We start from the raw sequence: 16,176 nt of genomic DNA on the forward strand, positions 1-16,176 counted from the left end.
CTTGGAAGAAAAACCATCCATGCTGTTTTGAGTGAGATACGGGTTTCAGAATTGATACCGCCTTCAGCCTCTGGGTGAGCTGTTCAAAATCGCCAAGGGTTCACACGTCACAAGCCGAAATATTTCAATATTCCCCCCCCCTCAGTGTCTCCACCCACCAGGCACAGCAGTAACTTCTCGGACAGCAGCCATTTTGTTACCGAAGCACTGGAAGCACTGGTTCAGATTAGAAGACACCATGTCAAAGTACCACGCAAAATGCTCTGTTATTGGCTGTACAAAAGAGCACAAAACACTTCGTGTCCCAGCCGAAGAGGACAGAAGAGCGGCATGGATTGAATTGATTTTTGATGGCAATATCCATGCTACAGTTGGCAAGAAACTGGCAACAATCATTTCGAGACTGACTGTTTCTCAAACTACGGTCAGTACAAGGCAGGATTAGCCGGGGAACTCATCTTAAACGACGGCGCAGTTCCAACTTTGCGTGAAATACCTGCAGGCGAGGAACATGTAAGTAGTTCTATACAATTTCATTTTGTAAATTAGGGTAGCTTCTAAACTTCGTGTGTGTTGTAGCAGTGTTTTGCCATTGACACGAGGCTAACTAACCGCTAAGCGCTAGCTTCTAACATTGGTTAGTTTACAAGTCTGCTTGGTTCCTCCTGCAAAGCCATTGTCCAGCGAAACTTTCGAAAGTTGTGCATTTGTAAAAGATTTCAATGCTGTAATTGGTTGCGCAACAAAAAGTCAGTTTAAAACAAGTGTGTGTGTGGGCGAGATTACAACTTTGATCGTCAAGGTACAGTAGATTTTTGCCCACCACGTCAGAAGATACAGTAGCTAGGCCTAGCTCGCCCCTAATCCAAACATATGTTTCTGATCTTTTTAGCAGCTAATTCATGTATAAGGGAGACGTCAAATTGTGCACGTATTTACCTGTGTTTATTTTGCAATTCTACACAAACTAACCAAGCAGTGTTTTGCTAAACTAACCAAGTAGGTAGTGTTTTGCCACCGTACAAGGTAACGCTAACCGCTAGCTTAGCAATCAGCATTGTCTCGACATTCAAACCCTGTGACAAAATCGGTCATGCAGTACACATCCCCGGCGGTTTCGGGGAATTTGCTAAAATAATGCGTTTGGAAATGTTTTCTGAACTGGAATATGTTAGTGTTGTCCAGAGTGTATGGTTGAAATTGCTATATCACTGGACAATTTGCACTCAAAGCCAACCATTATTTGTAATTAGTTTCTTCTCTTGTGTTGTATTTATTTGTGATCCTTTTTTTACTTGATGTAGCTGTTGGCATACATGTAAGATGAAGTTGATGTAATTTCTCTTTTTGTATAGGCCAGTACATCATTAACATTACATACAGAGCATAAGACCAGCTACAAAATATATTGGTTGCCAGACTGAGCCCCCTGAAAGAAAGTGTTGGCACACAACTGTCTTCTAGGACTCTGCAATTATGGTCATTACCAAAAATATGATATGTACTATATATATATATATATATATATATATATATTGTCTTGCAGGAACTCCTGCATTCTACAATCTAGAAAAAGGAGCTGACCAAGAAGACTGTCCTGAAGGATATCGCCAAACTCAGTCCCCACTACCAGACGTCCTCTTTGGAGGCATTCCATAGTGTCATTCTGCGGTTCGCACCCAAAAACGTGGTCTACCCATATCTGGGAATGCTGTGCAGGTAAATTAAATTCTTTGAGAATATTTGCCCATTCCTTGAAATTGTTTTCATGTCTGATTTTCTTTTTACTGTCCAAGACTGTAAAGAGGGGATCCTGTAAAGAGGGGAGCCAGACCAGTGAAGACAGACGCTACATTCCGTAAGTTTTTTTTTTTTTTTTACACAAAAACAAACATTTACATTATACATGACAAAGTACTGCAACAGTGCTTTCAACACAATAAATAAAACCAAACAAACTTACTTAAATACCTGAGAAACTGCAAAATTTCACGTGCAAATTGAACAGTTGTTGAATAATGTAGTAAATTATACTAGTGATTCACTTTTTGTGTGTGTGTATGTGTATTGCACAGGGTATGTTGATGGATGATATGATGGACATGATCATGGAGAAAGTCTTTGTTGACCCATCATCGTATGGAGACGAGATTCTGAAGCTAAACATCCCGCCGGACCTGTCTTCAGAATATGAGCATCCAGACAAGGAGGAGGTCATCGCCAGCTACAGTGGGTCCCAGTTAAAAATTGACACTTCATTCACGATCAAGGTGATTCACCCAGCTGGGTGAAATGTAAGTACAGCTGCAGCCGCTTGGGGGCAGCATAGTCTGCTGTGGCGTTTCACGGTCGAACCGGACGGCGCATTCGATAGCAAGGGCTGTGATTGGCCAAGTTTTCAGCGTTTCTCTGTGTTTTTAGCAGCCCCTGCAACATGCTAGTCCACTGTAGCCTAAGCTTTGTACATAATGTTTAACATAGTTTTGGATTCAGTGGCAAGATTTCTTGATTGTACAGTGCCTGTCTCTCAGTAATGTTTTAAAATGAGAGCTTCGTCAGCTGGCAGTAGGCTACTTTGTCGGTAGTCATGAGAAGTTCGCTTGCTAACAGAACATAAATATGCTGCCCAGAAACCTTGTGAATAGTTCTGATTTTTTTTACTACACTAACGAGGTTGAAATATAGCCTTTGCCTACAGCATCTCCTTAACAGTAATGTTAACAAAATGACAGCATTCATATGACAAAGGAAAACGAATTCGGTCACTCAAGACTGTGCCACAGCAACCAGTGTAGGCTACATTCCTACCGAAGCAGATAGCGTTGTCTGGCGGTCGAGTGGGTTAATGCCGTATATCCAGAACAGGTCTGCAACTTTCAGGCAGTTCTGAGTTCGAATCTAGGCAGGAGCAGAGCCATATAAAGGCCTAGGCCTATTGTTATCATTTTTGTAAGGTGTTGCTCCTGGCAATACTTGTTTATAAGGCGTTTGGTGATTAATTGATAGCTGTTTTTGGGACACGTTAAGCGTTCTTTATAATGGCGCATCCAGGGAGTAAAACGACTGTTACGCAGCAGCTGTTACAACTGTAGGCTACAATGATTGCAATACAAAATATGCGCGTGTTAGTTTAGTTAGTTTTGTGATTTTTGCACTTTTGCCTCATGTGTTTTCAGGTTTGAGGGCTTTTTTGGCAAGATTGACCTTGGTAGACTTTGCATATGTTATTTCTCCGTATGGAAAATAAAGTCAATTTTCGACACACGTCTGTTATTAGTTCAATAAGAAGTGTTGCTTGTTAAAACATGTGACTAGTGAAACTCAAATGATTTTAGAAATATTTAGCCAAAGCCAAAAGTGTTAGAGAGAAGGAGGCACCGGTGCAGCTCAGATGTCTTCTTAATTTTCTTTATTCTTTAGTAAAAGGTGCAGAACATTATTAAACTTTAAAGACAGAATACATGCGCAGGCACAACTAGGCTACTTGTTGTTTTCTTTTACTCGGCTATCTATATATGGTTATCAGCACACAATGTTGGGCTAATTCACTAGTTATGGATATCACAAGTTTAAACAACGAAAACAGAAAGGATGGAGACAGCAAAGCTAGAGGAGTTATTCAGATGGGCAAGAACAAGGTAGGCAATTGGTGTGCTTGTCAGAGCGTTAGATTACAGCTGTTTTAAAGCCAGGCGTCCGCGATGCGCTAGAACAAAACTAAAGGTAACTTTAGCTAGCTATAGGGCTGTATCAATTTGTCCAAATTAATAGGTCATCATTAGGCGTTGTTGTTGTATTATTGCATGTGGATATTGTTATGCTATGTAGGCTACTTTTTGCAATGCATGGACCTAAAACCGGAAGCGGACAAATATTGTACACGCGTGAATTTGTTTTTTGCGGGGGTGGGGGTGGGTGGGTAACGCATACCATAGCTCTCTCTCTCTCTCTCACACACACACACACACACACACACACACACAGTACCTTTCTTAGCCACAGTTAATTTTAGTGGTGATATGTGTTATGGACATTGTTATGCACATTATTGACTGCAGTTTATTCTCATCAATGGCAGTCCATGAATGCATATTGATCAGTTGTTAACTAATATTGTAGGCCTAGAAGTTGCATTTGAAAATGTTACTGTTGTAGGCTGTTTGTTTTTTTATTTCAGCCACACTGTTTTAAAAGTGGTTAGGACCATTACACACCAATTTTGAATAAGCCATACTGCAATACCGATTTCATGGTTGCACCATGCACATGTTAAGCCTATTATGTGGCCCTCAGTAACCTATAAATTCAATGATGTGGCTCTATGAAAATGAGTTTGACACCTGCTCTAAAATATCTGTCCTGGCCTGGTTGCACCGATTTGGCCAAAGCGACAGAAGCGTGGAGAACCCTCCTTTGTCTACCAAAAGTGTTACTTTGTGCCCAGCGCCCCCACTGCTTGTGAAAGAAGGGGGGTGGGGGGGCTTAACGTGAAAAAGCTTAATGTCCCAAAGCGGCAAAGTCATAATGGTAGGCTACAGGAAGTGGGGGAGGGTATGGGATGACCAGAGCCGTCTTCGCTGTGCTATTCAGAAAGCATCTTATTGTCTTTCCAGGCACACAGCTCGTTATAGCCTATCGAGTGCCTTAGCAGATAGGCTCTGCTCTTGGGCCTCACAGCCCTTGTTGCTTGCAGTTTGTTAAATAAAGCGATGCAGAGTACATTATTTATTTCTGATTAATTGCGTCTTTTTTGCAACATCTGCTTGTTAGGCTGGGCTACTGTCAATGTCCTGTACAGGTATATGTTCAACAATTTCTGGTGTAGGCCTACAGGCTATAATCAATTAGGGACTGTTAGTTATTTATTTAAGGGGCTACGGAGGAGTTTTGGGGGCGTTAGTCAAAAAGGCGTGACCCTCCCTCGCCAGCAAGACATTTTTTTCTATGACACTCCAAAGTGATTGAGAAAAACGCATGACCCTCCCAGTCCCAACAATTTAGGCTATTGATGCCTTCTGTCTACTGGGTCAATTTGGGAGCTTGCATGCTACGACTCCTTCCTTGAAATGCCTTGAAAAGGCTGTCGTTTTACACAATTTCACAAATAATCACTGGGACCCGAAACAAACATGTCAACTTTTCCGGGTTTATCGCATTATTTTAACTTTTTCCTCGCTGTCTTAGGAGGAGCTGCAGGGCCGTCGCAAGGGGTGCGAGGCCCTGTACGAACTTGACAGATGCATGAACTTACGTGCATGAAATCATGCGATAGCTTACTTTACACATAGCCAAGGCTACCGTCCGGTGCATTTTAATAGTAGCCTAGTCTAAGAAGCTACACCAGCTTGTCTTTAAGAGGGGAAATTGTATAGCCTATAACATTAGCTGAGTATTTGGCCATATGGTGTTTATCATAGGCTACATCATGAAACCAAATAGTGTAACAAAGGCGAACACTTTAACAGGGGAAATTAATTGGGCATGAATCATTGTGCTGAGCGGTATTTGTCAATGCAGAAACACCACGACATTCAAACTGTTGATAAGATGTGCACTATGGAAATTGGTCTGTAGGCTAACAATGTACTTGTACAGGTAAATGTTCAACAATTGCTGTACAGGCTATAATCAATTAGCTAAATCATTTGTCAAGCTGTTTAAATTAGTGCTACAGTCAAGCATAAAAGGTGCTTTGATATATTTTTTCGTTTGAGCGTCGACAAGCAGGCATGCTGCGGTTGCAATGAATGAGGATAATTGGTTTTATCTGCGGATTTATTTTTTGCATTATTTTGAAAATGACTCGCTCCAGTCTCAACAGCACTTTCCACACGCATCTAAGTTCTAACACAAATCCCCTCTCGCTTTCTCTATCTCCATCCCTGCACACGGTGCTTTCTTAAAGGAGCTGCACCATCTTACAACAATTGCATCTACATTTTCATATTAGAATGTTTTGTCAAGTGTAAGCTTAAACTACCGTGATCAATTTAAGTTCCCGTGCCCCCGCTGAAAGTCTCATGCGCTTATCGTTACACTATCAAATCTATAAGTAACCGTGACAAATAGGGTATAAGATATATAAACTCACGCTATTGTATTATCATATATGTTTGGTAATGGCTCAGCTTTCTCTGATTGTTCTACTGACTTGGAAAATGCATCATGGAAGCAGTAAGTCAAGTCGTATCAAAAATAGTAGTGGCAGAACTCCAAAGTGACACCTTGTGGTTGTTTGTATCAACTGCAGTTTGTGCCATTTCTGCTGAGAAAATGGGGTGCGTGATTCCTGAAGGAACCCGTCCAAACTTAACGGGGACCCACTGTATGTCTCAAGATTCAATCAAGGGGCGGGAGTTTGAAGCCTACATATCTTCCATGGGTGTCAGGAAACTCCCGTCACGACACATGAGGGGATCACTACCCGTATCTTTCTACCAAGGAAGCCCCAGCACCAGCTCACAAAACTTCTGTAGGCTTAATACTTGTAACGACTGAGAAAAATGAACATTGCTAGTCAACAGGTTTTATAATGTATGTCTAATTTGGAATCAGTGAATCATTCAATACTGTATTTTTATGTACAATGACAGTGGTAAATAAATGTTTATTGCATGTGTAAAATGCTTCATGTGAATTTGTGTAATATACAGTTTGCTAAGGAAATACTTGGCTACAAGTTCAAGAAAAAAATCTGAAAGAGGCTTTGGCAGACTATATTTGCTTTATTATGTTGTATGAACAGTGAATGTAAGTAGGTTATTACAGATAACTCACTGCTCTATTCCCCATAACTTTAAAGGACCATAGTCAGCCCTATTCTGCAGTGAGAACACATTTAGACCGTCCAGGTTTAGAACCTGTTTGCCTATCATACATGGAGGCCTTTCATCCAGCTGCTGCAGCCGTCTTGTAACCTATTATGCATAACATAAGGTAAGGATCTGCAGTAGCATCTTGTCTGCAATCATATATTGCTGACATAAGTAAGGAAAGATCATGTTACCTGTGGTACCTCCTGGCAGCATAAGTTCTCAGGCTCTGACGGCATTGTTGCACAATTTCCACATGTGCACCTAAACAAACAAATACAAAAGGAGTCATGCATGAATAAAGCTAAAGAAATAATAAACCTGGTATTTTTTACCCAAAAATAGCACCCACGATTACATTTGAACGAGCGTGCACCAGCTAGCTAGTACTTTTTCTCAGCCTGACGTAAGCAGGTGAATGGTAAGTAGTGCTAGGCTAGACTTTCTCAAGTTTACAATGCGAACACACCAGTATACACCAATATATCAAGCGCATACATGCAAGTCTCATTAGTATGACAGAAAAATACTACTGTACTTTAGGAACACTCAGTCTGTAGAGCAATGGTGTCGGAGCCCTCCCTAATTTTACTGTAAAAACCTAACGTTAACATTATTATAAGTTAGAGCAGGTTACAGGATCGACCAACTGAGCGATGCTTGAAGCAGCGGGGTGTTTACACGGCATAACTTCACGTTTAGTGAACAAGAAGCACAATATAGTTTACTACTGTGTGAATACAGATTCATTAAGTTTAATAATGAATTTGTATTCACACAGTAGTAAACTGCCTGACCTGGCACTAACGTTAGCTATCGATAGCTAGACTAGCCTAACGTTAGCTTTCACGGGCTAAACACTGACTATCTAAGTTTCAAAAAAATAGAAAGTTTCACTAACCATTCAGAAGCGTCTTGCTGAATTATCGGGTAGTGCAGGAGACTCTCCTCCTTCAGGATCAGATTCTGGTTCGAACATGTATGGTTGAACTACTGCCGCCATGTCCATGTGAAAGTTAACGTAGTAGTAGTGGTAAGAGTCAGTGGGGCGTGGGCAAAGATTCTAGAAGCTTTGGGCGTGGCCAAATTAGCTGCAGATCATGAATATGTAATGAGCAGCAGAAAACAGCACACTCTGGAAGGGGCTGAAACAGAGGGGAATAGAGGTAGGTAACAATCGTTTCCTACACGCTATTTCCACCAAACAACTTAAGAAACATGTTTTCTGGAACTCAAAGACCTATTTCAACTTGTTGAAAAATAGTCAAAATATGGGCACTTTAATAAACTGCCTGTACACTTACAAAGTTCTCAATGCTTTAGTTTACATGTAGAGACCCTCATAATGCTACCGTGTAAGTGTGGTGCTATTTTGAGCCTTGTTAGTGGTATAGAAATAGCGATTACTTTTTACTGTACGTCTTCCCCGAAGGCTAGCGTTAAACGCTAATTAGTGGTTTGCAATAAAACTGGTCACATTCGACTAGCATGAAAACAAATCCCAGCTAACGGTCGAACTCGGTACACATGTGTTATTAACCCCTAGGTTCATTTTGCACCGGAATTGTCCTTTAACACCATGAAATTCACTACAAGCCAACTAGGACTAAATGCCAACTGACAAATTCTGAAAGACAAATATTCTTACTGACAAAGAGATTCTTACTGACAGATTCTTACTAAAAGAGATTGTTACTGACACACAGAGATTCTCACTGACACAGAGATACTGACAGAGATTGGTACTGACATGCAGGCTGATGTAGTGTTGCCTGATGGCCGTCCACACCCTGCACTCCTGTTGGAGCATTCTATGGAATTCAGATTGACGCCCAGAGAACCAAATGTTTGTGTTTTGTGCTTGTTTGTGCCTGCAGGCCGCGTGGGTTCGTGGAAGGAAGTCTTCACCGTGTCAATGAACGACAAGTTTGATACTGTGTACCGACAAAAAATGGGCAAGAGTGACCTGGCCTTTGACTTTGGTTTATGAGGGATCTTAGTGTCACCTCAACTCATAATAACACCCACAGCCTCAGTCAAGTCAGCTGACATCACGTCATGTCATGTCACAACACGACACGATATCCAAACTGCCCCACTGATCTCACTTCACGTTACGTTGGGCTACATACAACACCACATCCATCCATCAGCAAGCCAATCAAAGAGACCTTGGCAGCTCATGCCTTACTAGTGGCCAACCACCTTAGCCATCCAGGTGAGCATCTGGGAGCTGAAGAACCACCCAGTTGGCAATGAGGGATCGATCACCAATGTCTCTATTTAGCTGCAGGCTACTAGGGTTTACTAACCCTTACCTACCCTAATCTAACCTAACCATAACCATGCAAGCTCTTAGGGTTTACTATCCCTAATCTAACCATAACCTTGTGGGCACCTAGGGTTTACTAACCCTTACCTACCCTAACCCTAATCTAACCTAACCATACCCTGCTGGAAAAAAAAACAGCTAGAAACCATCTTATGCTGGTAGCTGGTTTTAGCTAGTCTTTGCTGGTTTTCTTCCAGCTCTTGCTGGTCTTTGTTGGTGTAGCTGGTTAGGCCACCAGCTGGATATGCTGATGTGACCATCTGTGGAAGCTGGTCAAGCTGGTGTGACCAGCCTGTCATGTGGGATACAGCTGGTGCAAGATGGTCATGCTGGTGACCAGCTTGTCAAGCTTGACATTGTTGGTGTAAGATGGTCATGCTGGTTTGATAGAATGACCCACATAAGCTGGCATGGCCAGTTAAACCAGCAGTGTAGACCAGCAACACCAGCTAAAATGACCAGCTTGACGTGTTAGAACAAGCAAAACCAGCTGAATTACCATCGTAAGATGAGTAAACCAGCTGAAGGTACGTTTTCGCAAGAGTTTTGCTGGTCTAGCAGGTCAACCATCATAGGGTGGTCAAACAAGCTGGTCAACCAGCAAACCACCTTAAGCTGATCAGGCTGTTTTTTTCAGCAGGGTAATCATTTTAGGGTTTACTAACTCTAATCTAACTGTAACCATGCAGGTTCCTAGGGTTTACTAACCCTAATCTAACCATAGCCATGCTCTAGAGTTTACTAACTCTAATCTAACCGTAACTGTCCAGGCTCTTTTCACAACCCTGCCTGTGTCAAACTGCCTCTCACCATCTCCACCCCCTGCTGTCCCTGTTACAGCAATCCCTAACCTTCCCTGACCCTAACCCGACCCTAACCTTCACTTACCCCTGACCCTAACCACTTACCCCTGACCCTAACCTCCGCTGACACCTGACCCTAACCTTCACTGACACCTGACCCTAACCACTTACCCTTGACCCTAACCACTTACCCCTGACCCTAACCTTCACTTACCCCTGACCCTAACGTTCACTTTACCCTTGGACCTAACCTTCACTGACACCTGACCCTAATGTTCACTTTACCCCTGGACTTTGACCTTAACCTTTAACCCCAGAGCCCAGCCTCTTTAATCCAAGACTCCTTCACTTTAACCTCTGAGCATGACCTTCACTTTAACCTCTGAGCATAACCTTCACTTTAACCTGACTCAGACTGCCACTCCCTATTTTTTCCCGCTGAAATGTTCTTCTATTTCTGGAACCCATTAGGATCAGGATTAGGGTGCAACTTAAGGGGTCACCCATACGGTCCTCTGGCCAAGACAGGGAGAGATCTGCATAGAGCCTAACCCTAGAACCCTAGTTCTTCACATAGAGCCAAACCTTAGGTTGTTCACATATAGCCTAACCCTAGAAGCCTAGGTTCATCAGACTTCACCTGGCTAGATAGATGTTATCACACAGATTATTGTTTCAATTTGCGCTGAACATCATTAGTCAAAACGCACTGGAATGGTATAGCTCTTTCTAGCCCAAATCAAACCCACACTCAAACTATAGCAGAGAAATGGACCTTATCCCTCCCCTCATACTCAAATATACCCCTAATGTTGAAGCCTAACTGACCCCTGACCTTGACCCCTGACCCCAGCTGTTCAAACAAACCCTGATCTCAGGCTAATACCAAAACACAGAGAGTACTAGCATCCCACATGTGTGCAGTGTTTGTATGTGCATGAGGTATAATCTGCCATCTGATGGATAGTCTTAAAATAAGACACCTGAGTATGATATAGGTTTTGTATCCACCTACAGTATGTGCAATTACACATGCTTTCCTGTAGAGGTCAGATCTGAGGGGGTGACCACAGGTAACTGTCCCACTAGCCATCGTTGTGATGTGGAGTTGTTCCCCTTCCATACAGCAAAGCATTTAGGAGTGGATGGTTGTCATGGTACCAGCTAATGTGCAGCACTGTCTTTGTGTCTTTGCATCTTTTGTTTGTGTTTCTGAAGACTGTGTGTGTGTGTGTGTGTGTATGTGCATTTACCCACCAGCGGCCATAGAACTATCACCATTAATAATACACTCTGGAGTTAATCAGTAGACCTGAGTTAATCAATACACTCCTGAATGTTGGAATTGAGTGTCATCAGCACATCCGCTCACACACAAACTCAATCTTCTTTCTCTCTCTGTTCCACACACACACACACACACACACAGTGCGCACAATGAGCTGTGAATGCAGCCAAGTCTATGCTCTCTCTCTCTCTCTGTTCCCACACACACACACACACACACACACACACAGTGCGCACAATGAGCTGTGAATGCAGCCAAGTCTATGCTCTCTCTCTCTCTCTGTTCCACACACACACACACACACACACACAATGAGCTGTGAATGCAGCCAAGTCTATGCTCTCTCTCTCTCTCTGTTCCACACACACACACACACACACACACACACAGTGCACAATGAGCTGTGTATGCAGCCAAGTCTATGCTCTCTCTCTCTCTCTGTTCCACACACACACACACACAGTGCGCACAGTGAGCTGTGTATGCAGCCAAGTCTATGCTCTCTCTCTCTCTGATTCTGCACATTTGGCCTGAATGTCAAATGATTGTCTGCTGACATTACATGCTTCATGTTTGACTTGTGTTTTGTTATGTCGCTTTTAAAGAATCTTTATGCCTCATTTAGGAATCTTTTATGCCTGTGTTTTAGTTTAATAATAAAGCTCTTTCTTCAGACCACGTGTTGAGAGTTTCATGTTGTTCTGTTGAGAATAACAGTGTTGAATGATACTGGGTAAAACTTTATTTGGGTTGGTATATAAGCCCAGTAGAGGTGATGTAGCCTGTTCCAGAGTTTAAAAGCATTTGTGAAATTGGCTGCCTACTACCAAGTGGCCTGGGTTGCTTCCAGCGTTGCTTCGGTCTGGTACCTACGGCCAAATTACAGCCGCGGGGATATCGTTTACCAACCACCCTCCCACTCATATACAACAACAACATGTTACATTTATATAGCGCTTTTCTCAACACTCAAAGCGCTTCACATGGAAAGGGGGACCTCACTAACCACCACCAATGTGTGTAGCACCCACCTGGGTGATGCACGGCAGCCATTATGCACCAACACTTACCACACACCAGTTGAGGTGGAGAGTGAGGGAGTGAATGAGCCAATTACACTGGGGGATGATTAGGGGGCCAGAGGGAATTTAGCCAGGACACCAGGGAATCCTCTACTCTGTGCGATAAGTGCCATGGGATCTTTAATGACCACAGTGCACTGGGGGCATTGGATCAATCTTTTTTAGCCAGAGGGAAGAGTGCCACCTACTGGCCACCCACCAACACCACTTCCAGCAGCAACCTAGTTTTTCCAAAGAGGTCTCCCAACCAAGTACTAACCAGGCCCACACCTGCTTAGCTTCAATAATTCAGCTAGATAGATAGATAGATACTTTATTGATCCCCAGGGGAAAGTATATATTAAAGTATATAATATAAAAACACAACAAAGCAGTAAGGACAGTAGAAGATAAAGAATATGCTAAATATACTGAAATACAAATTATACTAACACTTAATACAATATATAAAAATATACTAAAATACAAATAACAAAATTACAAATTATACTAACACTTAATCTAAATCAATTCTAAAAACAGTATCCACATAGTGGTGATTAATAAATCAGAGGCGCTTGCAATGACTGAGGCAGGGACTGAGCCTGTGATTCTCTGTGCATAGTAAGGTATGCTAAGGTGCTCTGTGTGAATGAGTGTCATGGTGGTAGTGCAATGGTGATAGTGCAAATGAGTAAGTCAACAGTGCAACAATGCAGAAATAAAGTAAAGGAAAGTCTATATATCTATATATTTAACTATTTAAGAAAATGTATAAGTGTGGCCACAGTTCGGCTGTGGCATGGAGGGGGGGGTTATGCATATACAGCTAAGACAAGGTATCCATTGGTCTAGCTGCTGGCCAGATGATATTGCTGTTGTGGTCATTGTGTCATATTGCTTAAATATGCCTAAAAGAACAAGATGTGTCCTGGGGAGTTTCTGTTCGTATACTTGAAATATGGATGATATCAGGTGCGTAAAAGACATTTGGATATTTTGTGTAGTCTACACAGGAGGACCTTCAACAGGAGTTTCTTAACCTAGTGGGTGGGAATTTTCAGAAGGGGGTGGGTATGGCTTTGGGTGTAGTTACTATGGTAGCGTCTCAATAGGGGAGATTTCAACTAACCCATAAACACTCTGTTTTGTTTTGCACTTGGAGTGTTTGAGACTCAATGGAAGTACAAAGGCACAGAAAAAGTGAGTTTTGCATAATATGACCCCTTTAAATTTGGCTCTGCACATTTATGATATTATAATGTAATATTCAGTATTCATTATTGAACGCTTATAGCTGAAGTGATGTTTTTCCCCATTATCCTACTTTTTAAAGCAGGGCTACCTGCGGGTATGTGATTAGGCTACAGGTTTTCTACAGGAATAGCATGTTTGAACAGGCTCTGCACTAGTAGACTGATACATATAGGATATAGGTAATACATATAGATTACATTTCTACAACAGATAGAGACTAATTATTGGTGTGCCACCTGATAGAGTGATAGTTATTAATAGTTGTTAATAGCTGATTGACTGAGAGCAAAATTATGTTAAGTGGTGGCGTTGAGCAAGAGCATTTATTTGCATTATCACAGAATGGGCTTATAGTGATGCTAACTGGGCAAGGGGCCAATTTTCTGCTTTGTATGTAACAGAACTTTTTGAACACATTTGTGCAGCGCACTAATGATGCTTACCGGATTTATTAGCAATTTAGCCAGTCGTCTTTATGTGCCAACAACAGTCCTTGCATTTCAGCAAAAGAGGCTGGTAGCTCTTGGTTGTAAAGCGTAGATTTTATCCTCGTATCAGTCCTTGCATGATTGTGAATGTTTGTATTTATGGGCGTGCTGAGGAGGGGCATGTCCGTCCGAAAGAGGATAGGCTGGGTCAAAGTGCAAATTGCTCTACAATGAAAGACCGCCGAAATGATGAAATTCTTTATTTATTTATTGGAAAATGTAATTAAGGCAGCCACACACACACACCATTGTGATATATTGGTATTTCATCTCGTGTCACTCCGCACCACCAGGTGGCTCTCTCGTACCTCCAATATGTATTATGGGACTGAAGTAGAATAAACCAGTGTGAAAGTACCCATCTCAGAGTCCAATCTTTGGCAAGATATTTTAAATTGGCGACGAGTAGGTAACCCACTTATGTCATTTTCAGATGAAGGGGGCTCAGCATTAGCAGTGGAGGGAGAAGAATCCCAGGAGAACCGGATCGAGGAACAAGTTGTTCAAAACAAAACCCCTCGAGAAGCACTGGCAGTGCCACCACCAGTAAGAATGGCAACGCTTTTTGGACACATCGATGCTTACGACGAATTGTCGGAGCAATGGTCGACTTATGTCGAGAGGTTTGAACATTTTATTGAAGCCAATGCTGTTCCCGCTACAAAGAAGGAGGCAGTATTCTTAAGTGTCATTGGGGCAACTACATATGGCTTACTGCGTAGCTTACTAGCCCCGGATAAACCCAGCAGTAAAACTTACAAAGATTTAGTGGACACCTTGGACGGACATTTCTCCCCCAAGCCCATAGTAATTGCGGAGAGATTCAAATTTCACAAACGCAATCAGGAAGAGGGGGAGACCATTGCACAATATGTGGCTGTTTTGAAAAAGTTATCTGAGCATTGTGATTTTGGCGCACATTTGCTAGATGCCCTGCGCGATAGACTTGTTTGTGGGCTAAATAATGAGGCTATTCAAAGGAAACTCCTGACGGAGGAAAAACTCGACTTTAAGAAAGCAGTCGAGGTGGCATTGGCAATGGAAACGGTGGCGAGGGAATCCCTGCAGTGGCGCGTCTTCACCACAGGGTGGCGACAAATGTTTTCGTTGTGGCAAGATTAATCATCATGAACGTGACTGCTATTACAAGGAGCAGCAATGCCACAATTGCAATAAAAAGGGCCACATAGCTCGGGTGTGTAGGAGCAAAAGGAATGAAACCATGCAGGCAAAGTCAAAACAAGACAGTCAAATAAAACAAAGAAAACACAAAGATGCAGACAAAGGCAAAATTCATAAAGTGACAGCTTTATGGGAAGCCTAAAGTCGAAGCTGAAATAGAGCGCCTTCTCCAGCAAGGGGTTATCTCCCCGGTCCAGTTCAGCGACTGGGCGACCCCCAAAGGTGACTGTGAATCCAGCCCTGTGTGTTGAACACTACCCAATACCTCGCATTGTTTGCGTCCTTGTCTGGGGGACATCGTTTCAGCAAACTGGACCTTTCACAGGCCTACCTTCAGGTACCGGTTAAGACGGATTCTAGGAAATACCTTACGGTCACCACCCACAAGGGCATGTTCTGCTACAATCGTTTACCATTCGGAATCACCTCTTCGCCCTCCATATTCCAGAGGATTATGGACCAAGTGCTCCAAGGGCTGCCAAATGTACATTGTTTTCTTGATGACATTCTCATCACAGGCCAAGATGATGCGCACCATCTGAGGAATCTTGAAGCGGTACTGAGTCGCCTTGAAAACTTTGGGCTCCGAGTTCAAAAAGAGAAATGTGAGTTCTTCAGGAGCTCGCTAGAGTACTTGGGGCACACGATTGACTCTGTAGGGCTTCACAAGTCTGATGATAAGATCAAAGCCATTGTAAAGGCAGTTGCGCTCATCAACTATTACGCACGCTTTGTCCCGAACATGTCGACACTTTTACACCCATTGAATGCATTACTCCACAAGGGGGTGCGAAGGGGAATGGTCCAGGAATGTGATGAAGCTTTCCAAAAGCAAAGGAACAGCTATCCAGCAAAAGTGTACTGACACAATTACAATTCCAGGCTTCCAGTTATACTCACCATGCGATGCCTCGCCCTATGGGGTGGGGCAGTCATCAGAGATCGACTGCCAA

General features: G+C 42.6%; 2 protein-coding genes and 1 long non-coding RNA gene across 3 annotated transcripts in view; 2 read left to right on the forward strand and 1 right to left on the reverse strand.

Annotated features, from left to right (window-relative positions):
* Nucleotides 1–9,546, forward strand: part of sult4a1 (sulfotransferase family 4A, member 1) — a 46,952-nt gene extending 37,406 nt beyond the window's left edge. The window contains exon 8 of the mRNA XM_048267534.1: nucleotides 8,690–9,546. Coding sequence (XP_048123491.1) covers nucleotides 8,690–8,802 — 113 coding nt within the window. The 3' untranslated portion in view covers nucleotides 8,803–9,546. The remainder of the gene's footprint in view (nucleotides 1–8,689) is intronic.
* On the reverse strand, nucleotides 6,821–7,740 carry LOC125310270. Its single transcript, XR_007196280.1, has 3 exons — nucleotides 7,714–7,740; nucleotides 7,007–7,076; nucleotides 6,821–6,917 (listed from the first exon to the last, which is right to left on the reverse strand). It is a non-coding gene; the product is annotated as an uncharacterized LOC125310270 (long non-coding RNA).
* A 3,909-nt stretch (nucleotides 9,547–13,455) lies between the features above and the next one.
* LOC125310268 lies at nucleotides 13,456–16,025 on the forward strand. The gene is made up of 2 exons (XM_048267533.1): nucleotides 13,456–13,499; nucleotides 14,475–16,025. The coding sequence occupies exons 1-2, from the start codon at nucleotides 13,475–13,477 to the stop codon at nucleotides 15,161–15,163; spliced, it is 714 nt and encodes a 237-aa protein (XP_048123490.1). The 5' UTR covers nucleotides 13,456–13,474; the 3' UTR covers nucleotides 15,164–16,025.
* The last annotated feature ends 151 nt before the right edge of the window (nucleotides 16,026–16,176 follow it).

This window comes from Alosa alosa, chromosome 17 (genome assembly GCF_017589495.1).
Source record: "Alosa alosa isolate M-15738 ecotype Scorff River chromosome 17, AALO_Geno_1.1, whole genome shotgun sequence".
NCBI classification, from domain to species: domain Eukaryota; kingdom Metazoa; phylum Chordata; class Actinopteri; order Clupeiformes; family Clupeidae; genus Alosa; species Alosa alosa.